Source organism: Xyrauchen texanus, chromosome 26, assembly GCF_025860055.1.
Source record: "Xyrauchen texanus isolate HMW12.3.18 chromosome 26, RBS_HiC_50CHRs, whole genome shotgun sequence".
Classification (NCBI taxonomy): domain Eukaryota; kingdom Metazoa; phylum Chordata; class Actinopteri; order Cypriniformes; family Catostomidae; genus Xyrauchen; species Xyrauchen texanus.
In genome coordinates, this window is record NC_068301.1 from 8,744,576 (window position 1) to 8,768,059 (window position 23,484).

The window sequence follows — 23,484 nt, forward strand, 5'->3', positions numbered from 1 at the left end:
ACGCGTCTCCCTGACAACCGACGCTCCGTTCTAAACGAGGGGCGGAACGTCACAGTTCTTTAAGCTCTTGAGTGACGATGGCCGAGTCTGCCGCGGCTCCACGACATCGGTTCTTCTGTCATTGCTGTAAATGTGAAATCGACCCCAAGTTACCGGTGAGTACACAGCAACACTTAATTGAGGTGTATCCATTTGCTTACAGTGTGTTGCCCCATGATTGTCTAAATATCAACTCAACTGCAAAAGTTTTCCTTCCTTGTTCCTTTTTTTTTTTTACTTACAGGATAGTGTGTACATGTTTTCCTTTTAAAAAGGATTTTTTTTTTTTTATTAATTCACGTACATTGCTAAACAGCCGCTTGAATATATTTTATTTGTGTTTACGGCGGACTAAAAGTTGTATAGAGTATGTGATGAGGTGCCATAGTTGCGAGGAATCCGGTATCCAAATTTGGGATTTACACTGATGCCAAATTTAGCACAGCCACCACAACCGTCTCTGACTTGTCTACAACACTGTTAAAGTTGAAACATGTATATAGAGTCAATACATTGCTTGGTTGGCGTGTGTAGGACCAGGACAGGTTGCATGGCACTAAGGGATAGCATAATGCCTAAACATTAGAGTTAAAATACAATTTTAAACTTACATTTTACTGCACAAGTTAATTAGTTATATTGTAACTGTCTTGTAGTTATGCCTAATGGTGGTTACTCTGACTGGTGAATCTGGCGCAAAACAAATTTATAAGCGATTATAAAATAAAATAAAAAGTCCCAAAACAGTGACTGATGATGATTTTGATAAGTAGGATCATGGATGAATATAATTTGTTGGAACAATATTCAGGCTGCACTGAAATTATTTTGTGGTATAGTAAAAAATACCAGAAAAGATGAAGTGCTTTCTACATTTAATAAATGAGTTTAAGCATGAACTTGAAAATATTAAGTAAATTCTTCTTACTAAATTCAAGCATGCAAAAATGAACGCTCGCTCTAGCTTATAAGTTAATATTATTTATTATTTTTACAATGCGTCATCATGTGTCAATCATAAAGTAGAAACCTTGTCATATTTATTTGCTAATTTGAGTACATTTTACTTAACTTTTCGAAGCTGGTGTTGATGAGCATGCACCGGGCTTGAATAATTAATGAGCATGCATGGTTTTACTGTTTGCAAGTTTATTTACACTGTTTTATTTTTTATGTTTGGTAACTTAATTTTTTGTGAAGGCTCAAGTTGTTTCTACTCAAAATTATCCATTTGTGGTCATAATTATCTGTTGATTGCTACCGCACAGAGTTTTGAGATCTGTGTTTGCAGCTTTATTTTTAGTGATTGTTGCCAGTAATGCAAAGTGATGTTGTTTAATAGATTATGGAGCATGCAAAAAATTCCCTCTGAAAGGCTTCCATATGTCATTTGATACATGATAAACGTGTTAATAAGGAAAGTTCAAAATTTCAAACGAAATGTTCATTTCAATTTAACTACGTTTAAGTACTTTGTACATCAGATTTGTAAGTACAAGTTACTATTTTAACTGAAATATTGACATTAAATTTGCTCACTTTAATCAATATTATGTCATAAAGTCAAGTAGATTTTTACTTAATTTTATACCATTTAAATCTACTTGCTAAATAAAAATTTAGTCAATCTTATTAGAAATTGTTTTCAGTGTATTCAAGCAAACTAAATAGTGCTCACTCCAATCCTAACTGTTAACATCCCCAAAAATAAGATTGGTTGATAGGAATGTTTTTCCAAGACCAACATAATCAAAATCATGGTCACCCGCTAGGAACCTTTAAAAGACGGTTCATTTGGGACTCTTGGCAGGTGATGGCATAACATATAAAACAAAAAAACCTATAAAAATGTATACATGAACAACTTTAGATGCCTACTATTATCTATTCATACACCTGTGTTTATTAATCTTTAAAACAGGAGTATGTATGTCCCAGATGTGAATCTGGCTTCATTGAAGAAGTACCAGAGAACTCCAGGTGAGCAAGATTGTTTGTGGCTCACTCTATTTATTGTACTTAGACAATACATGAAAGCAGCGTCTATGGGCATGAATAGTCTTTTAATTATGATGTCATTTACAATGAGTAGTATACGGTTTTCAGTCTTCTACAGAGTGGTGATGTAACTGGTGATGCAGATGTAGCCAGCGATGACATGGCCTCACAGTTTGCAGAGGTATAATATTGTACTCCATCCTTAACAATTGTCCCATTTAAAATCTCTCTGTACAATGGAAAACCATAAGATCCATTTTACTTGGACTTATAATTCACTATATAATTCAAAATGATACAGAATATTTTTCTGGTGCAGAGGGAATTAATGTAATGTGCTGTTTGTGTGTGTGTGTGTGTGTGTGTGTGTGTGTGTGTGTGTGTGTGGTTTCTCTTCACCATTAGCTGTGGCAGCTGCTCTTCATGGAGCATTCAGCCCTCCTCTCTGACCCCACAGTCACAGACACGCTCCACAGCCGCTCTGGGGTGGAAGCAGCAGTTGGTGATCCTGCCTCTGGGACTGTGAGACCTGTAGCTTCCGCGGAGACAGTTTCAGAGTGCACAGAGCCTGCACACCTCCTTCAACAAAACAACCAGCAGCAAAACACTAGACTGGATCAGGGACAGGCTGTGGAGGGGTGTGTAGTGCCACTTGTTACAGCTGCTGTCTACTAGGAGTTCTATATAAGCTCATTTAAGCTTACTGGACAAACAGGCTTCTTTAAATATTTGTATTGTTATTTTATTACTGACAGTTTACTAGTCTTGAGTAATTACTTAAGAACTTGGAACCATTCTACCATAATTAACATATTAGTTAGTGTTATTATTTGTTTTGGTTTTGAAGCTGGTATTGAGAATCGTCAATTTAACTACTGACTCCTGAAATGTTGGTATTGTGATAATGTATAGCCTTTATTGTACATGGTAGATCTTGCTGCAATAACATGATGAACAAGTAAAACTCATTCCATTGAACTATGAGCATCCTTGCTGTTAATGGTGGCGATGGAGGTTTGTCTATATTTGACTACCATATGTAACATAAATAATTATCATATGACAATAGCCTCCTCCCCTACACAGTGTGCTTTTTTTCTCTCCGGACAAGTAACGTTTTTACTCGGACAAGCGAATGACCAATTTACTTGTCCTGGGGACAAACACATGGCAGTGCTTATTGTCGAGCCCTAGCTAAAATGTATGCTCTATTCGATTTTGTGTTTTGACCATTTGTGAACTGCGTTAAACTCTGTCTCGTTTATGCTTTGTGGGTGTGACTTTTTTGGAGCGTCATCACCATTCATATCTATACAACCAATGTGTTTATGTTTAATTACTACTAGAGCACAAAATTGTTTACAAGAGCACAAAGTTCCTCATTGATCTAGCCTCTTAATTTTGCTCTCAATGTGCACCAGATTGATGCAATTAACTTTAAAATGTACAAAATTTTCATACATGGGGCCATGCCCCCGTACCCCCCCAGAGGGTCCAAGGTCCACCCACCACAGTCTCACAAGATCCTGTGGGAAACACTGCAATCGCATGGACCTGTTAAGGAGAATGAAGCTAGCTAGGTTACTATCTTAACATTAAAAATGTATTACTCTAAAGCCTGTCCCGCCGAAGTTGTTCAAAAGTACATTTTTTATATGATGCACCCTAATTTTAAAACTACACAACATGTAGTACAAGTTAGTTTATACATTTAATTAAATGTTTACATTTAATATAATCACATTTCTTTTACTTTGCACAGGGATTTGACTTCAAACCTTTTGACTTGAAATTGATTTCCAGAAAATGCACACTCTTGAGAAAGACTATTCTGGCCAATACTACTTTTAAAGGGATAGTTCATCCAAAAATGAAAATTCTCTCATCATTTTTCACCCTCATGCCATCCCAGATGTGTATGACTTTCTTTCTTTGGCTGAACACAAACAAAGATTTTAGAAGTATATTTCAGCTCTGTAGGTCCATACAATGCAAGTGAATGGTGACCAGAACTCCAAAAGCTCTAAAAAGGAGACAAAGTCAGCATAAAATTAATCCTTAAGACTTCAGTAGGATGAGTAAAGGATGGGAGAATTCCTTTTTTGGTGAACTATTCCTTTAAATTCTATCAAAATTAAAATTTTTGGAAAAATCATTGATCATTTCAAACTTCTGTACAAAGACAACCCACATCCACTGAATGTATGTCTCTGTAGCTCAAAAGGTTGATATCCTGACATTACAAAATTCTTCCTTCTTAAATGCATTCACTCTGTCTTTAAGGATTGTTCAGCAGTTCCTGGCTGGTCTGTTTTCCAGTTCTGACAGTACCGGACCCGAAACATCCTCATGGTATGTAAAGATAGCCTTCATGCTGGATCCCTTTTTTGTAGTCCAAATTCATACATTTGTATAATCTTTAGCCAACATCCAGTGATTCATCATTAACACCCTGTTGCTCAGGTCTAACGTTTTACATTCTAACCCTGGAGATTATGCTTGGGGACAAGGAGGTTTAGATGTGGTCATTACACAGGTGAGCAATGCATTGGTGATATCATCTAATGCTCCATTTTGTGAAATGACTCATTTCCTACAGAGTGCATTCACGCTAGAGTCAACAAAAAAGTGTTTTCTTGCTTAAATTACAGAGGCATTAGAGATCTCAATCTTTTGCATTTTTCATCTAGCTGCTTGGTCAGTCTGAATATACTGGTCCCCCTCCTGCTGAGAAAAAGATGATCTCATCTCTCCCTACCGTTAGCATCTCATCAGAACAGGCTGGTAAGTTCCCATAATACTCTTGAGTCATCATGCACACTAAAGTGCTTTTAAGTACTGTAAAATGAAAGGCTGTTCACACACATCTGGACACCCCCACTTTTAAGGCTGACTATTATCTTGAGAATGTTATTCTATTTGTTTGAGAGGGTGTACTGGAGAGTCAAACTAGTTTTTACAGTTTCAGAAGAAAATGTGAGTGGTGCTTGTCCATGCAAACTTTACACCAGGGCCTTGCTATGTGATTGCTAATGTGTTATGTGTGTGTTTTAACATGTTTCTAGGTTGTTGCTTACTTGCCCAAATCAAGAAAACCCACCCTCAACTTGGCTAAAGTCCCCAGATATAACTCGGGTCTCCCCTTCAGTGTAAGGGCTGTAACATACTTAATGCAAGTGTGCATACTTGGATGCGAGCACTTGGCCGACACATTGCCAATATGGAGTTTAGTTGAAAATGTTATTTGGTTAAGGCCGAAGAACACTATTCGAGTATGTGAATGCAGAAGCATTTAGATACGCAAGCTTGATTTTACCCATTGTTGCATTCCAAAATGTCAAACCGCAATTCATAAAATGCAAGTGCATGTTTCACTGTTAACGTTGCTGCAAGGGGCAGTATAGTGGATATTAGTGAGAACTGTCTACTTCTACGGCAAGTCTATGGCAGAGACTTTTGAAGGTAACACTTATCGCCCCCATGAGGTATTGAGGTTTACCGCCACATTAATGAAAGAATTGCATTTGAAGTATGTTCAACCAGACTACGCTTTGGCAATGCGTTGACCAAGCACTAAAACCTGCGTACGCGTACTTGTGTAAAGTATGTTTCTGTATTTACTGTCATGGTAAATAACCCAGTACTCAAGGGGACAATAGATTGACATTCAAAAATCTGTTCCATTAAGCTGAATGCTTATTATTCAGGAAGTCACAATAAATATATTGCCAAACTTATTTGATCAGCAATATTCTTTTCAAACTGTTGCTCTGCCATGACAGTATTTGGCTTGAAAGAGAAAACTTGCCATAGCAGCAGCCAGTTCATACTAATGTCTGCTATAGTGCCCCTTGTGGCAATGTTGAGAATGCAATGTGTATTTGTGTTGTGCTATGAATTGTAGTCTAGCACATTTTGAACATAATAACAATGCATCAAATCCAGCTTGCATGGCTAGAAGCTTCTGCATTCATGTACAGTACTTGCATAAATATGTTTCTGCTTAAAGTACATGGGATTTTTTCACCTGCTTTATTGTTTCTTAGGTGAAAACCTTCTTTCAAAGTCCAACAGCTTAGAAAAGTAATAGCACACCTCTACTCGGCAAGCTGCAAGATTTGAGATATTCTTGTCTGCCGCACAAACAGGGGCGCATGTGTGAGATCAGGGTTTTATTTGAATCCCTAACTCATGTATGAGCAAAAACAATTTACATTTTCCCTAACATTATTGATTCCTATAAGCTACGAGTCTGTTTGATCATTTAGTTACGATTTTCTCAAGCTTTCCATTTTAGTATGGTGCAGTACAAAAAGCGCTTGACAACTGTTCTCTCCACTTTCCTTCTGTTTGCTCATCCATGCATATTTTTACTCTGTCTTTCTCCCTCTCACAGCATGCCGACTGGAATGCCCTGTGTGTAGAGAGGAGTACACTGTAGGGGAATCTGTCCGACAGCTGCCCTGTCTGCACTGTTTTCACAGCAACTGCATTGTGCCCTGGCTACAACTGGTACAAGTCCCATAAAAAGGAACATAGTACTGGAGTAAAAAGATCTTAATAACCTTAATAAACCCATGTTTATGTTTCCAAAAGGAGACTGTTAAAACTAAAATGTTTTCTTAATTTCAATGCTTACTGCCTTCTGCTGACGGCGACTAGTAAAAATGTAAAGGTTGTACTTCAAACTTGAGATGCTCTGATGGTAGAAAAATTATTTATTCTAATAATTAAATCGCAATGAATTAACATGTTAAATTGACAGCCCTAGTACTTAGCTTATAGTAACTTTTATTCCTCACTTTGCTATTTTTTGTGTTAACAGCACGACACCTGTCCTGTCTGTCGGAAAAGTCTGAATGGTGAAGACTATAGTTTCCAGCCACAGCCAGCAACTCCAGAGCCTATCCCGTCACCACCGTCAGTAGAAGAGCGTAGCACCTTTGAGACTCTTTAGCCACATGTCATGCCTCTTTCATTCAACTGATCAATTCAGGACTGAGAGAGAGAATCAAAGATGTCCTGGAATGTGCCTTTTATTTCAAAATACATTTTAACTGAGACAGACAAACCTCTTTGTGTTTAATTATATCGTAGTCATTATAAAACTGTGAGAAAGCTTTTTCTTTTTTTTAGATCAGCCTTTGTATTTGCAAGGTTTTTGTGAAGAACAACTGTACCCTCAAATCAGAGGCTTTCAACTCTGTCCCCAGTGACTTTTCTGTTTAAAGGGATAGTTCTAACTACTCCAACCATAACTAATGCACAACCACCACAGCTATCAGCCAACATTAAATTAATTTAATCAATTTGCATAGTTCCAGGTTGGAACAAACACAATTTCTTAGAAGTCCCCTAGGACTGGATGTAAAAACCATTAAGTTGTTAGATGATACAGAGACAGTCTCACAGAAGGTACAGTTCAAATTGCATATGCATATTTTATGATGCACATTTAGCCTATAGTTTCTTCAGAGCTTTCTATGTTTGAATACTTAAAAAAAAAAAGTGAGCACACACTTTCTCTTACCTGTCAATTCATGACATCTGCTCCACACATGCCTTCACCCTTTGAAAGGCATCACATAGAGAAGCTTGATCTATATCTGCATTATTTTGCACTGTGAAATGTATGAGTTCAGTCTGTTGTACACGTTTTGTGTTGGCACCAGAGCTGTAACCACAATAGACACAAACTTTAACATTTGGTTCCCCCATCTTGAACATTTGGTGAAATCCTTGGTTGGCATCACTGTTTTCATTGTTAAATAGATGTTTTTGTAATGGTGTGTGGGTTCTCGTGGATAGATGAGGGATTAGTTCAGCATCTGTGTATTATTGTGTTTACATGTTTAAACCTTACACTGTTTATCTATAAATGTTTCAGAACTGTTTTGATGTACATTAGGATACTTTTGCCTAAACTTTTGCCTGTTTGTCTTTCTGCTCCATCTTGTGATACTGAGATATATTACCACTTACAAGACTTAATTCATGGTATGTATTTTGTATCTTTTGAGTGGTAATTGTACACCATAGAACTACTTATAAATTTGTTCACAAGAAAATCCAACATTGCAACTAATATGTAAGAAAATGCATTTCATGCATAATATAAGCCACATAATCAAATAAATAAGTACATAACACAGTCTCTGAACGACTATGTGATTTTGGAGCTAGCATCAGATTGCATGGACCAGTGTTGGGTGTAATCTGATTAAAGTAATACAATACTGTAATGTAATTACTCTTTAATCAAATAAGTAGTATAATGGATTACTAATTAAATTCTTGTAATCAGATTAGTTACCAACTTTAAATCAAGATATTTACATTTAAGTACATTATATGGGTTACACATTTCTAAAGCAATATTATATATGTAAAAAACGAATTGTTCATATAAACATCTGTTTGTGTTGCAGCTGAAGAGACAACAAAAATTTAAATTAAAAAAAATCTACTTTGTGAAAACTGTTTTGGAAAACAACTCAAATGTATTTGTAATTTGATTACTTTCCCACAAAGTAATCAGCAAAGTAATCTTATTACAATTTTAGAGAGGTAATTAGTAACTTGGAATGGATTACTATTTTCAGTAAATTATAGGGGTGGCTGGGTGGGTAAAAATATCGATTTCCCGACACATCACAATCTCCATTTAAACAATCACGATTCTTAAATCCCAACATCGATAAATACATGTTAATAGTGCAAAATATGCAATTAAAATATACAAATTATTGCAAAATATTTGCAATATACAGTTGGGCAGATTACTTCTGAATTGTAATTGGGTACTGATTACAAATTGTATGACAAAAATTGCAATCAGTAATGTAATCTTTCAGATTACATTTTGAGTAATTTAATCAGATTACTTCCAACCTAACTGTTTTATTTGATGTCACTTGCATTTCTTATGGATGTTTCTAAGAATATGGGCAGGTTACCAGGGCGCGTTACACAAATGTGATCACGTAATTTCGCCATTTTCCAAACGCCATCCTTGTGTGGTAAGAGATCAGAACAGTTATATTTGGGAATCAACAAAAACTGCCTCAAATAATTGCTAAAGCAAAAGTGCATTTTGTAGCAGAGTACAAAAGCAATTCACAAAACTAAAACTATTTTTATGCCGCGAATTGGATTACATTGTGAATATGAAATTATGTGCATTGGACATTTTGATGAGTTTGATGGACAAAACCCTTCCAAACACAGTGACACATGGTTATATTATACACAGAGTGATAACTCAAGAAATACTTCCAATGTGTTCGTCAGCAGTTAAGAAAACATTATCTTCAAATGCTTCTTTAAATTTGATGTTGATTCCTTTGCCTTCCAAAGGTTAAAGGGTAACTAAACCCTAAACCAACTTTTTTTAGTTAATGATCTGTAAGAATGGGGCTTTATGGTCATTTATGATGTAAGAATTGGGCTTTATGATCAATGAATACTGGTCATTGATTCAAGTAATTTTTTTGACATTTGTGTATAAAGTGTTTTAATTCTACAATATATGGTGTAAAAACGTCTGAGTGCTGCCCTCTTCAGGTTGAACGGTGGCTACTACAGTTGAATTTTCCTATTGGCTGTTTGCGGTAGTTCGTGACGTAAGCGGTGAGAGCTGACGTAAGCAGGTTCCAGCTCACCACGCCCTTGGTACGAGCTAGACACTGGCCCCATTCTCCCTTGCGCGGCTGCTTCGCTAGCATCGCCGGATGCCGATCGCGATCGCGGGAGTTAAAACCGCAGTTTGAGCCAGCGGCTCGAATTGATATGGCTCCGGCCCTGTGTCCACAGACAATTCACCCTCCTCCACTTCAGGTGAAGGTGGGGAGAAAAGTCCTCGACTTCAAAAGACCGCTCCGTGGCAAAGCTACTTGCGTCACTCCAGTCACTCTCCATTTTAGAGTCTGACAGCAGCTGTCAATTAATCCGTCACTACGGGTCTCAGGTGCACGCCCCCCCCCCCGCGGTTCGTCCCCTCTATCCCCGCTGGGGTCTGCCCACTTTTCCAGCATTTTTCAAATATTGCTAGTGGGTGGAGTCAGACTCTGAGCAGGGGTTTAGTTACCCTTTAATAACCTGTCAACTTCAGAGTTTTCATTGCAGTGATGTTTTTCCCCTGTCCCTTAAAGGAAGAGTTGACACAAAAAATGAAAATGTTCATTTAATTTACTCACCCTCAGGCCATCCATGATGTGTCTGAGTCTCTTTCTTCATCAAAACAAAATTTAAGACTTTTAGGATTTCATTTCAGGCCCCCTCCTTTAAACAATGCAAGTGAATGTACTCCATTTTTTTGATGGTCCAAAATGCATATTTAGAGTGCATCACCAGACTCCAGTCGACAGATAAAGTTCTTCTGAACCCAAGTGATTGATTATTTTTAGAAACAAAACAACACTTTTTAACTACAAAAGTTTGCTTCCGTACATCTCTGTGATGCACGGTCATCAGAGGGATGATGTAAGCTCATTGGTAAAGTCATGCGGAGAAGGAGGCAGGAAGCGCATCATTGTTTACAAGAGAAACTTGCACAGAGCACAGAACAAGTGCCATTCACAAACCAATTCTTTTAAACAATATATAAAAAAATAATTTTCTCCAAATAATAAGTGCCAAAAAAACAATGATATGCTTCCTGACTCCTCCTCCACATGACGCGTGACCTTACCAATGAGCTTACGTCACCCCTCTCATGAGCACACATCAGAAATGTACGGAAGTGAACATTTGTAGTTAAAAAGTATATAAGTATGTGTGGCAGTGGGGGCGTGGTCAAGTGCCCGTCCGGAGAGAGAAAGCTGTACGGCGTTTGCACCTGAGTTCAATTATATCTAACACCTGTCTCTAATTCCAGTGAGCATGGGGAGAGCGGCATATAAACAGCCACATAACTGCCAGACGGGGAGAGAGAATGACACGAGTGACCAGCGTGTCTTGTATACTATTGTTGTGAAGCTGAAGAGTGTGTAGCTGCTGTTGAAGAAGTTTGTGTTACATGTTGATTTAATTGGAGAGGACTGCACAGACATCAAAAGGCAAATAAATAAAGAGTCTTACTGGACTGCATCACTGGCCCCTGTCTCGTCTTTTCTAAAGTATGGTTTTGTTTCTAAAAATTATCAATCGTTTGCGTTCAGAAGAACTTTATGTCAACTGGAGTCGTGCGGATTATTTTGATGCACCCTAAATATGCACTTTTGACTGTCAACAAATGGAGTACATTCACTTGCATTGTTTAAAGGAGGAGGCCTGAAATGAAATCCTAAAAGTCTTAAATTCTGTTTTGATGAAGAAAGAAACTCAGAAATATCTTGGATGGCCAGAGTGTTAGTAAATTATCAGCAAATTTTCATTTTTGTGTGAACTATTCCTTTAAATGAAATTATCTCTGTACATTCAGTGGTCAAACGCTGATTTATATCACTCCATCTTTAACTGGCTAATGAGTATCAGGCCTGTGTGCCATTTGACAACCCCTCTCCTTCTCTTACGAAAACACTCAGAGTTACTGAACATATATCATAGATAGGCTGAGTGAATAATAAAAAAAAATTTAAAACAATGGGGCCTGGTAAGCTCAGTGAGTATTGATGCTGACTACCACCCCTGGAGTCACGAGTTCAAATCCAGGGTGTCCTGAGTGACTCCAGCCAGCTCTCCGAAGCAACCAAATTGGCTCGGTTGCTAAGGAGGGTAGAGTCACATGAGGTAACCTCCTCGTGGTCATGATTAGGGGTTCTCGCTCTCAGTGGGGTGCATGGTAAATTGTGTGTGGATCAGTGAGAGTAGCATGAGCCTCTACATGCTGAGAGTCTACGCAGTGTCATGCACAATGAGCCACGTGATAAAATGTGCAGATTGACAGTCTCAGAAGCGGAGGCAACTGAGACTTGTCCTCCGCCACCCGGATCGAACCGCGCCACCACGAGGACCGACTAAGTAGAGGGAACTGGGCATTCCAAATAGTGGAGAAAAGGGGATAACAATTTAAAAACTAAATTGTAAAAATACCTTATAATGCACAGTTTACTGCCAATGCCTAATTAACATGCAATCCATAAGAAAGTAACTGTCATCTGATTACGAGTATTTGAAAATGTAAATTAATCCAATCACAAGTACTTGATTTTATAAATCTGAATACGTAATCCAGATTACATGTAATCAGTTACTACCCAGCACTGGCAAATTTATATCATATATTGATTGAATACAGTTGTTTGTTCAATTTAAAAAAGCTCAAATGGGACCAAAATTATGAAAAACTAAATCAAATATAATTAGTGATATTTATATTTTCATAACGTACCGAGTTAGAAGGTCCCCTGTGAAAAACAGCATTAGCTGGGAGATAATTTATTTCATTTGTAAGCAAAAGGGACATTATAACTGAAATATGCCCCTACGAACCGATTTTGAATTGAAATCTAATCGAGAGCTTGTGAATTGGAATTTAATTTGGAAATCTGTATCAAAACCAAGCTCTAGTAACTCACCCAATACTGGCATACATGGACTAATAGTTGCCTGAAATTGTATTTTTAAAGGCTGATGGCGATATAAATCCTGTACCACAAATAATTAATCTTAATGATGGCAATTTAATCAAAACTGGTTTCGATTACAAGTAGATACTCAAACCATTATATTACTATTGTTTAAAGTTTTGTATTTGAATGTGTGTAAATGTGTATAAACATGTAAATGTTGTAATTTTTGAATAGGGTGAGAGCTAAATTTGTTTTTCAAATTGATAGCAGGTCACTTATTGGTCATTCTGACACCTGTCATTACACCTAGACTTTGTATAAAGGACAAACTTCTCAAAACTTTCGCTTTATTGTAATTAACAATAACCTGTCACTAATGTGTTTTGACATGTCACCATACTTTCAGTAAAAAAAAAAAAAAAAAAAAAAAAAATGGGGTTGGTTTCACTGTTTAGCTGAAAATACCATTGAAGTTTCCATTTCCAGTGTCCCAGTTTCACCAAGGTCACAACCTTGCATTTAGAAATGATTAGTGGTGGTATAGGATTCTTGAATTCGTGACAGTTCATTTTTCCCTCGTGAAGTCATGATGATCCTTTGACATATCCAGACATTCGACACCAGTGTGCAGATGCAGCATCGAGCGTCCACTTAGATCAACGTCAAAAATAACCATATGAATTGTGCAACCGTATATTTTACCGTCCCGCCTCCTCCGCCCTAGAGCCAATGGTTTTAATGGGAGTTGGTGTGAACGAAATAAAAAAAAAAGGTCAAATGAAAAGCAGGTTTCACCCAGTTATCGTTGCTTCTATCCTCATGATTGGATTCAACCCAGTTACAGAGTTAGGGGCCGTTCACACCGAACGCGTCCTTGCGCTTAAAAAAAACGTTGAACGCAGCGCCACGAACGCAGCCGTTGACGTTCTATTTAACTCGACAAGGCGTTTTAAATACGCGGCGCTCCTGCGTAAGACTCGGCGCAACGCACAAAAACGTCAGTATAGCGCATGTTTACATATGAAAACAAGTGAAAAACGGAGCGGGAGTACGTAAAAACGGGTTAAGTGTGAACGGCCCCTTACACAACCCGTCTCACAGCAACAAGTGTCGATATGTTACTGTGGGTAAACACTGCCACGAGCGTACCCCATATTGTGCAATGATGAAATGTAAAACGCATTACAAGAGCACTAAATTTCAATTTGTGGCTAAAACAAAAAAAAAAAAATGCATCCTCCATTACAGTCAAACGTGACCAGCTGCATTTGTGTGCCCCGTAAAATTGAGAAAGTGTTGAACAGCCTTCGAAAAAATGCCCTCTCCTCTCCCCGTCCCCCCTCCTCTCATCTCCACGGCTCTCCCTCCCTCCCCTCCTGCTCTGACTGTGAGAATGCCCGTGTTGTACTGACAGAAACGATACGGGCTTAGCAGACATGGAGGCCCGATTAAAGAGAGAGGCCCATTCCGAGGCGTCTGAGCACAACTAACGCGGACCCGGAGGAGGATTCGTGCGACACACCGGACAATCACGGGTAACGAACGCCACGCACAAGAGGAGGGAGAGGGCGAAGAATTTGAGGGAGAGATCCATTTCGGGCTCCTCTGTTGATTCAACGCAGCGGCCGCCATTTTGTTGACAGTTCGTGTTTTTAATAACCCGTGCAGGGCTCAAGCCGAAGAGTATTAGATTGTGAATTCCGCTCCCTTTGGCCTTTCTGTGGATGTTTATTCGTTGTTGATGGATTTCAATTGACGACCTGAGCGAAAAGGCAACACTTTATTAAGCTTGGCGAGCTGCTCCACACCAACAGCGGCTGTTCCTTGCATTACAAGTCGTGTGGACGGAGGGTTAGCTAGCCATACAAGCAAATGTGCCTGACAGGTCAAATCAGCCGTTTTTTACGAGGTGCGAGTTCAGTTGTTTTGTGGGGTTGTTAACACGGAGACGAGAACTGAATTAACGTTGACGTTGTATGCACGCAGTTATAGCTGCGATGATGGGGGTAACTAACTTACCTTAGCGACCCGTCACTGATATAGCTAGCCCGCGGACTGAGTAGGCGATATAAAGTAGCGCGAAGCGTTCCTGGCGGCAATCTCGCAACCAAATAAACACCAAGATATGTCACAATGGGTGAATTCTGACAAGCTCGATATAAGAGTGATTGAGCGCGCTACTTGCTCACAGACATGTGTCTTTCGACAAGGTATTTTGACATCCCGTGGTGGTATCTGTATTAGTCCAGTAACTTGCTATTTTCGTTTCATATCTACTAGTTGTTGGCATGCGTGGGCATTTGTTATGATTTAGGTAGTTTGCTCTTTGCTAACGAGCTATGCTAGCTAGATTAGGATCATAAACCGTGACCTCATGTAGATAAATAACATTACAGCACATTTTTTTGTATGCAGGGTGGTTAGATCTACTCGACGAAGATTATGTTATGCCATGCATTGGCTTGGTTGTTCTTCCTAGCGAGCAATCTGACCATTTTCCCCTTTTCCTTTTTTTTTGGCACATCAGCAATTTCAAGAAAAATATCCTGGCGACCATGCTGTTACGTATGAAGGGAGGGTTTTGATCCCAAATAATGTGAGCGCCGTTCTGGGCCATTTTCAAGGTGAGTAATTAATGCATTATGTATCAAATTACATATTTGATTGTGCAGATTACAAATGGACGACTGTAGTGTATATTTTCAACACAGGTTTTGGAGGGTGGCTAGGCTGGCTTAAATAAGCAAAACAAGTGCCATAAAAATGCTTTGTTTGTTGTCTCCTAAAAAGTATCGCTATAAATCTGTTACGCAATTTTTGTTGTATACATTCACAAAGACAATTGGTTTGTGAGTTTTACATATTCCTTTACCAAATCGCAATGAAGGTCAATTTCATCAAATTAAAACGTAAATGGCACCTGCGACGTTCAAAATGCACTCTAGTCCATGTGGCAGCAGCTCCGATCATCCTCAGTTAACCTCACTCACAATATGGTTCATCGCACGTGCAAATTGCGCGCCCCTTTACTAGTTTATATTTCCCCCATTGGAGCACATGCAGCTGTATAACGCGTCTGAGTAGAAGCTCCGAGTGAGAGCTGTCTGGAGCCTGTCAGCCACCTTTGACATCTGACACTGCTGTCAAGGAAACCAGAACCAACGCCTCCCGCTGACTTGAGTGCCCCTGAGTGGAAAGACGTGATTTCAGAAGGCATTCAGTTTGTGGTCTGAAAAGATTGAGCTAACAGTGCTTTCAGTTTGAAATCAATTGTATCAGTCATTTTAGTTTTGTTTCGAGGTCCTTTCTGGTTGTATTTGATGCTATGTTGCAAACAGTATGCTTAAGTAGATAAATTAATCCTTGGGAAATATGGACCCATTGTATACCTTATAAATAATAACAATAATAGACATAATGCTTGCATTAATGCTTATTTACTATAATTGAACGGAAAGGTCTTGTAAGGCTGACTTTGTTTAAAAAAAAGACTAATAGAAATCAAGTATATCAGCATGCAATAGGGGAGTAGATGCTGATTGTGTGCTGTCAGATTCCTACAACACCATATTTTGGGGTTGTATTCTCTTTTAGATGCAGTTTGCTTTGGTTTTTACTCTGCCATCTAGTCACCCTCAGTCGCTCTGTACTCCTCTGCCAATTTCTCCAGCAAAGTGTGTTTTGGCTGGATGGATGTAGTGGCTTTCAGTGCTCAAAGTTGAAATGAGGGCACACAAGTTCATATTAGAAGAAAGGCTGTCTAAATAGACAGAGTTAGAATATTATGTATTTTGGTTGCCAAAACAAGCGCAGATAAAAGAGTTGTGTGCGTGACAGGTGCTGAAAGAGTGTAAAAAGAAGGAAGCAGAGAAAAGGATGCCTTCTAAAATGTTTTAGTGGGGTATCTTTTGTGTTAATACATTTGCTTTGATGTTACTCTTAAGAAATGTCCAATAGCTCTCTTTAGGCCACGTCCACACTATAAGTTTTCGTTTGAGGCTATGTCTACATGAATCCGGATACATTTAAAAATGCATTTTCATTTTCAAAGTGCTCTGTCCACACTGCCATTTTCTATTGTTTTCCAAATGTTGCTCATCCACACTGAAACATATGAAAACTCCTAAATCCCTTTACTGCACATGCGAAAAATCGCCATCCATGTGAAATTAAACTGTCCTCGTATTTCGTTCCCGGACAGCAATTCTGAGTAAACTTTGTGTTTTAAGGACTGCATTGTGAAGGCTGTACAAAGTAACATTTATCTTTAACAACACTCTCAAACAGAAAACAGGCACAATAACATAGGTACAATGTGGACCGTCATATTGTTTGTTTTGTGTTGAATGGATCACATGACTGCGTCACATGACAGCAAATACCTCATCGTCTCCCCTGTCCATACTACAATGTGAAAACGGCATTTTCAAATGTATCCACTTGTGAGAGCATTTTCTAAAATCGCCGTCTCAGTGTTAAAAGAAGGCCAAAAATGCGTTTTCAAACGGAAACATATAAATGTGAACGTAGCCTGAGAACGCATCTTTCTCTCTATGTTTTGGCCTTCGGTCCACACAGAGATGGCGTTTTTGACAGCGAAAACAGAGCTTTTCGAAAACGCTCTCCCAAGTGGATACATTTAAAAATGCCATCTTTGTGTTGTCATTTGTTACATTCAACCAAATACAATTAACATGGTGGCCCCTGCTTTAGCAGCATTGTTGTGCCTGCTATACACTTTTAATTTAAGGGTTTTATTACGTTTCAGTGTGGGGGAGAAACTTTTGGAAAAAGCTTGAAAATGACAGTTTGGACGTTTTTTGATCAAAAACGTAGTTTTCACATGTAACCGGATTAATGTGGATGTAGCCTTAGCTTGTGCATTTAGCAAAGTGACATGACTGAAGGAACAACAACAATAATTTATTTAGCTGGCTATTGAAATTTTATTTTCATTGTATTTATTTTGTGCTTTTAGCTCAAATGGTAGAGCGTGGCACTAGCAACACCAAGTGCATGGGTACGATTCCCAGAGAACACACTATAATATGTATAATTTGAATACACTTTAAATGGCTATTCACACTGAATATTTTTTTGCATCTGTCCGTGCTGTTTCTCAATTGATTTCCTGTGTAAACATGCGCTAGGTGATAAAAACATTGCACCATGTCTCGCTATTTTTGAGTCTTGAATTTCCTGCACTCTGCTTTATTTATGGTGCTGTGTCTGGCTTTTTTAGGGGTGGGAACAGCCCCCAAGCCGCTTGAGATAAATTTCTACTAAATGCGTAAGGATAGTTGACATGAAATCAGGGTTCTATAGGGGGTAGTATTTGCCCACTAGAATTAATATCCAGGGGCATTTTTTCTCTTTGTAAAGGCATTTGTTTCCTATCCTTACAGGTGTCATCATTTTATAATATTTAATACTTTAATTTAATAAATTAATTTAATTTAAATAATGAGATGTTGTAGGCTTGTACCAATAAAATTAAATCAACTTCAACTAATATTTCTAGGGCTAGGTATTGCCATTGATTTCCCAATTTAATTTGATTAAATTCTATTTAAATTTTGAGTCGATTCAGTATAAATTAACTCTGGTATATTTCAGTTACAATTTCAAGAGGCATGTTTTTATTAATGGCATATTGCCTGATTTCTACACCGCATAATGTGCATTGTGACAAAACACATTCCTGGATCACTTTTTTTCTCATTCACGCATTTCTTTTTTTAATTTTACCCCTTTTCTCCCAATTTTGGAATGACCAATTCCCACAACTTCGTACTTACATGGTGGCGCGGTTACTCACCTCAATCTGGGTGGCAGAGGACAAGTCTCAGTTGCCTTCGCTTCTGAGACAGTCAATCCACACATCTTATCACGTGTCTCGCTGTGCATTACACTGCGGAGACTCGCAACACGGGAGGTTCATGCTACTCTCCGAGATCCACACACAACTTGCCACGTGCCCCATTGAGAGTAAGAACCCCTAATCGTGACCACGAGCAGGTTATTCCATGTGACTCTACCCTCCCTATCAACCGGGCCAATTTGGTTGTTTAGGAGACCTGGCTGGAGTCAATCAGCATGCCCTGGATTCAAACTCGGGACTCCAGGGGTGGTAGTCAGCGTCAATACTCACTCAGCTACCCAGGCCCCTCATTCATGTATTTCTGAATATTTGGGCTGTTAAGTTTATATTGCCTACATAACTAATATACTGCACCAACACAGGGAGAAGATGACTGCATTTCTCCAGTTTTGGAATGAGGAGCTTATTAAACAAAACTGTCAATTAAAAAAAAAACAAAGCAAGAAAAAACATTTATAATACTAATTTGTAGCATTTGGCAACAATATAGTTTGTGTTTCCTCATACCTAAGAAACTTACTAAATATTGGCCATAACATACATCCCTACAGCATTTTTGCATCTAGCAGATGTGGATTCAGGCAGACAGATGGGCAGGGAAGAATAGCACAGGGAGTGTTAGTGTTACTCACTGCAGCTTATTCTGAATGAATGAGAGGCGCAAACGGTCACAAAATTAGCGTGAGGGTCCGCCTCTGACAGCACAATGCACTACAAATGATGTTCTGTGGAAATTCAAATCAAATCACTGTATGTATTAGTTACTATTTCAGATGTTATTTTTATAAAAAAAAAATATATATATTATTTTCTCCCCTCTTTCTCCCAATTTGGATTGCCCAATTCCCAATGTCCACTAAGTCCCAATGTGCTCTTAAGTCCTCGTGCTAGCATAGTGACTCAATCCGGGTGCCGGAGGACGAATCTCAGCTGCCTCCACATCTGAGACGTCAACCTGCGGATCTTATCACATGGCTTGTTGAGTGCATTACTGCTGAGATAAAGCACGTGTGGAGGCTTCACGCCATCCACCGCAGCATCCACGCACATCTCACCACATGCCCCACCAAGCGCGAACCACATTATAGCAATCACGAGGTGGTTACCCCATGTGACTCTACCCTCCCTAGCAACCGGGCCAATTTGGTTGCTTAGGAGACCCGGCTGGAGTCACTCAGCATGCCCTGGGATTTGTGAACTTCGGATTGTTATTAATAAAAAACAAAAACACATTGCGGGGGCATTTTTTGTCCCCAATTTTTTAATTTCAGGTGCATTTATGCCCCAAGCCCTGTTAATTTCTGACTCTGCATACTTTTTTGAAGTTAACATGATCTGCTATACTTCATTTAAAAGTATTTTGAAATGTAAAGTGTAAATTATTATGCATTCAGGTTTTGTCATGATCTCATATGAGATAAGAAACTACACAGAATGTTTTTACTTTAAAAAATTCATTTGTCACACTTCAGGATCATTTAAATTGAATCAGTGAAAGCAAACAGTCTCGCTTCCTCTCAAGGCTTTTCCCGCAGCCATTTTACAATACAAGGTACCATTTATTTTTGGCATCTTCTCAGTAAAGAGAGGAGGGATGAGAGAGTGAATAACACAGTAACGAAAAGCGTAGTACGACCCAAAGCACTGAGGAAATAGGGAAATGATTGTCACTAAGGGAGGGACGAACAAGGAAAAAAGACGGAGGGAGGGAGCACTCTGGAAAATGTGTTTTCGATTAGCAGGAACACAACGACTCTAGTTTGACCACTGTAATGCTAGATTTCCAAGTGAGTGTTACTATGAGAGTGAATGAGTGAGAGGACAAAGAATGACTGAACTGGTTGGGCAGAGAAAGAGAGAGGTGCGATTTTTGGATTGCAGTGTGTGAAATGAGCCAGTGTGGATGGAAGAGAAAGGGCGTGTTTAAGTGAAATGGGGTGATTAATTATAGTAAACATTGAGAAGTGAGTGAGTGGGGGGAAGGAAGTTCTGAAGTCAAGTTTATAGTTGTGGTGATTTAATAGAAAACAACTCCCCCCAATATATAAGACCACCACTAATGAAACAACAATCCAGATAATGGCGCTCAAGAGCTCTTTCTCGTGTCAAACGTTAAACAGCCGTAACCGTACATGTACCGTTCAAACGACCAAGGCATTCTTAATAATGTTTTGCCGTTAAGTCTCAGTGGGGCGTAGAGAAACTGTCTGCCTGTTTTTTCTCCCAGTCTTTCATTCTCTCAGTGGTGGTCTGCACTGTTCTGACTTGCAGTAATAAAAAGTGCTTGAAAAGGTGACTTGATCCTCTGTCTCCCAGAGGACCCTTTATGCTGAGGTCACTGCTTGGACTCCCCTATCAATGACTTGACCCTCAGAAAGCACCTGTGGCTGGCGTGGTACTAAATTACTGGCCCTTTGTTTTGGAGGTGTGTTGGGGGCATATGTTACTTTTGTCAAACCACCAGAACTTTGTTCTCTGCCTTTAATAAACGAAGTAAATTTTTCAGAAACCTTCTTGCATAGGGCTATAAAAAGGGATCGTACTTGTGTGTGAACGTTACTGCTTGGAGTTGCCAAAAACAATTAGGAAAACTTTGAGTTCTAATCGTTAGCTTAGTGTTTAGCTGCATGAAGCTTGTCATGAAAGTTAATCCCAGATATTCAAAGCTATATAAAAGAGTTAGTTCACCCAAATAAATATTATTCTTGCCCTTATGTCTTTCCAAACTTGTATGATTTTCTTTTTTCTGTGGAACACACAAGATTCTTTGTTAAATGTCTAGAGTGCTTGTTTTCATGAGTATTGGGCTGTAAGGCTCTGAAAAAGAAAAAAAGTACCATATAGTAGTCAATATGACTTGTGCTCTATAAATTGCTGGACTTTTTATGTCATACAATAGCTTTGTGAGGAACAGATAGAAATGTAAAGATGATGTATGTAACTTTTTCGGTGTTAAAATACATACTTTCTCCTATCCCACCTTAGAGACAACCATAAGTAAGCCATTCATAGGTTAATTTTCTCGAAAACTGGAAACCCTGTGTCTCTGGCACTAAGAAAATTCCTCTGTTTGATTTGAGTGACCCATTTAGACCCGCCCCAACACATTACTCAACCAATGGCAGGAGTTGGGGGTGAGGCTATCACTTTGTTTGACCAATGGCAGGTGAGGGGCATATTTAGAAAGCTGTTTTGAAAACTATGCTTATTTTTGCAATTCCATTCGGTGTCGCAGAAAATATATACATCAGCTTTAAGTTGTTATTTGCTGAAAATCTTCCCATACGCTGTAGTTGTCAAATTTCAGTCGTGCTTGTGTTAAATTAAAAAAATTGCATTTTTGACAGATTGTCATCAATGATGTTCTCTTGTGTCTAATCATTGACATCAAACCTGACACAACACGTCTTGACATGTCATATTTTAAACTGAATGAGATTTGAAAGCTGGGATGCAGGGGCCTTTTTAAGTGAGCAATGACTTCTAGCCTTTTCCTAATCTGAGTTTTAGACTGATGAAATTATAAATTTCATGTGTTCTTTTTTTATTAAACTATGGAACTTTGTGCTCTCTAGTGACACTTGTTGTTGAAACTTAATATTGCAAGCAACTTGCGGATGAACACTTTACATGAGTTGTGTTTCGGCACTGCTCTTTTGGCGGATGAATCGCATGGTTTGAAGACTAGGAGATTTTCAGCTATGAGACAGTCATGATGTTTTATTTTCATGTTGATATTATATTCTATTAAACATTTATAACTGACATTTTACTTGCTTTGAGGAAGAAAAACAACACTCTTATTTACATATTTTAATGTATGAATGAATTAATAGCGCTTTTCTGACACTACATGCACTTTTACATGGAGAATAGGGGACCCTCCTCAATCACCACCAGTTAACCAAATTTTTCCAATCGTTAAACACGAGTAATGTTCGCTTCATTAAAGGTGCATTCAGCAATCACAGAGAAACACTGTTGATATTCAAACGCAACTGCTAAAACAAACAAACCCATCCCTTCAGTGCTCCTTTGGAAGCTCCGCCCCCAAATTCATGCATGAGAGACAGTTTTACGCACACCAGCTCCAGACACTCTCCTGCTACTAAATCTAACATCACAACAACTGCATATATGGGTTCTGTGAAACATAGCAAATAACCACCCCCTGTTGCTGATTGGCTGGAGTAGTGTTGTGTGGATCGGTCTGTTCCACTTTGGTTTTGTCCCATTTACAGAGCAAGGGCTGTGTACAAATACTAGATTTTTTTTCAGCCCACCCACAGAATGGACAGCTAGCAGACTGTGAGGAGATATTTGCAGAAGTTGACAAAAAGTGTATTGGATTAGAATTACTGAGTGCACCTTTTAAAGCATGACAATTTAAGCTTCAAAAACCCTACCAGAAAACAATTCCAGGCAGTATAGCACGTATTAACAAATAAACACCCATCCAGTCTGTACTGATACTGCTGTCCTGAAGTGTTTGACAGAGACTGACTGAAAAGTGTAAGGTAGCTTCTCCTACCGGAACACACGAAAACCGGTACTTCTTTCCTGTGTTTACGGACATGATGTAAAGGCGCAAAGATGAATGACATAAGACTGTGATTTTGTACCAAATCCGTCCTGACAGCACAAAATACAAATATTTTTTGTAGGCTTACAGTAATTATTTGGGGTAATATTTAACTAAAAAACTTTCTGTAGTGCAGCTTTAAGTATTCATGTCTAAAGAATGCTTTCATTATTATATAAACTGTTAGCAAGGCAAATTATGATTCTTTGAATCAAACATTTATAAGAAGAAACAATATAACAGAGCATTTTCCTCAAAAACTGTAATGATGCATATAATTTAAGATAACAGTATATCAAATATGTACAGTAAGGCTGGAAAAGAACTTAAATAATGTCTCCACTAGGGCTGTCACTATTATGAAATTTGGCTGACGATTAATTATCAAACAAATAATTGCGACTATGACGATTAATTGTCTCGCTAAGGGCTTTCATGATTAATTGTCAAATAGATTTTCATATTTTTAAGGT

General features: G+C 38.6%; 2 protein-coding genes across 2 annotated transcripts in view; both read left to right on the plus strand.

Moving 5' to 3' along the window:
* The first annotated feature begins 40 nt into the window (after window positions 1-40).
* Window positions 41-8,247, plus strand: rnf115b (ring finger protein 115b). Its single transcript, XM_052093279.1, has 9 exons — window positions 41-155; window positions 1,961-2,019; window positions 2,146-2,218; window positions 2,443-2,675; window positions 4,321-4,389; window positions 4,501-4,573; window positions 4,728-4,821; window positions 6,434-6,549; window positions 6,863-8,247. The coding sequence occupies exons 1-9, from the start codon at window positions 78-80 to the stop codon at window positions 6,992-6,994; spliced, it is 927 nt and encodes a 308-aa protein (XP_051949239.1). The 5' UTR covers window positions 41-77; the 3' UTR covers window positions 6,995-8,247.
* A 5,692-nt stretch (window positions 8,248-13,939) lies between these two features.
* The window catches only part of LOC127619653 (histone-lysine N-methyltransferase ASH1L-like), a 65,780-nt gene continuing 56,235 nt past the window's right edge, over window positions 13,940-23,484 (plus strand). Inside the window, exons 1-2 of the mRNA XM_052092611.1 lie at window positions 13,940-14,083; window positions 15,076-15,172. The gene's annotated coding sequence lies outside the window, so the exon portion shown is untranslated. The remainder of the gene's footprint in view (window positions 14,084-15,075; window positions 15,173-23,484) is intronic.

Coding starts and splice junctions, on each gene's coding strand:
- rnf115b (XM_052093279.1), top strand. CDS start 78: ATGGCCGAGTCTGCCGCGGCTCCACGACATCGGTTCTTCTGTCATTGC. Junction 2,676..4,320: donor CAGGGACAGGCTGTGGAGGG/GTGTGTAGTGCC, acceptor TCTGTCTTTAAG/GATTGTTCAGCAGTTCCTGG. Junction 4,822..6,433: donor CATCTCATCAGAACAGGCTG/GTAAGTTCCCAT, acceptor TCCCTCTCACAG/CATGCCGACTGGAATGCCCT.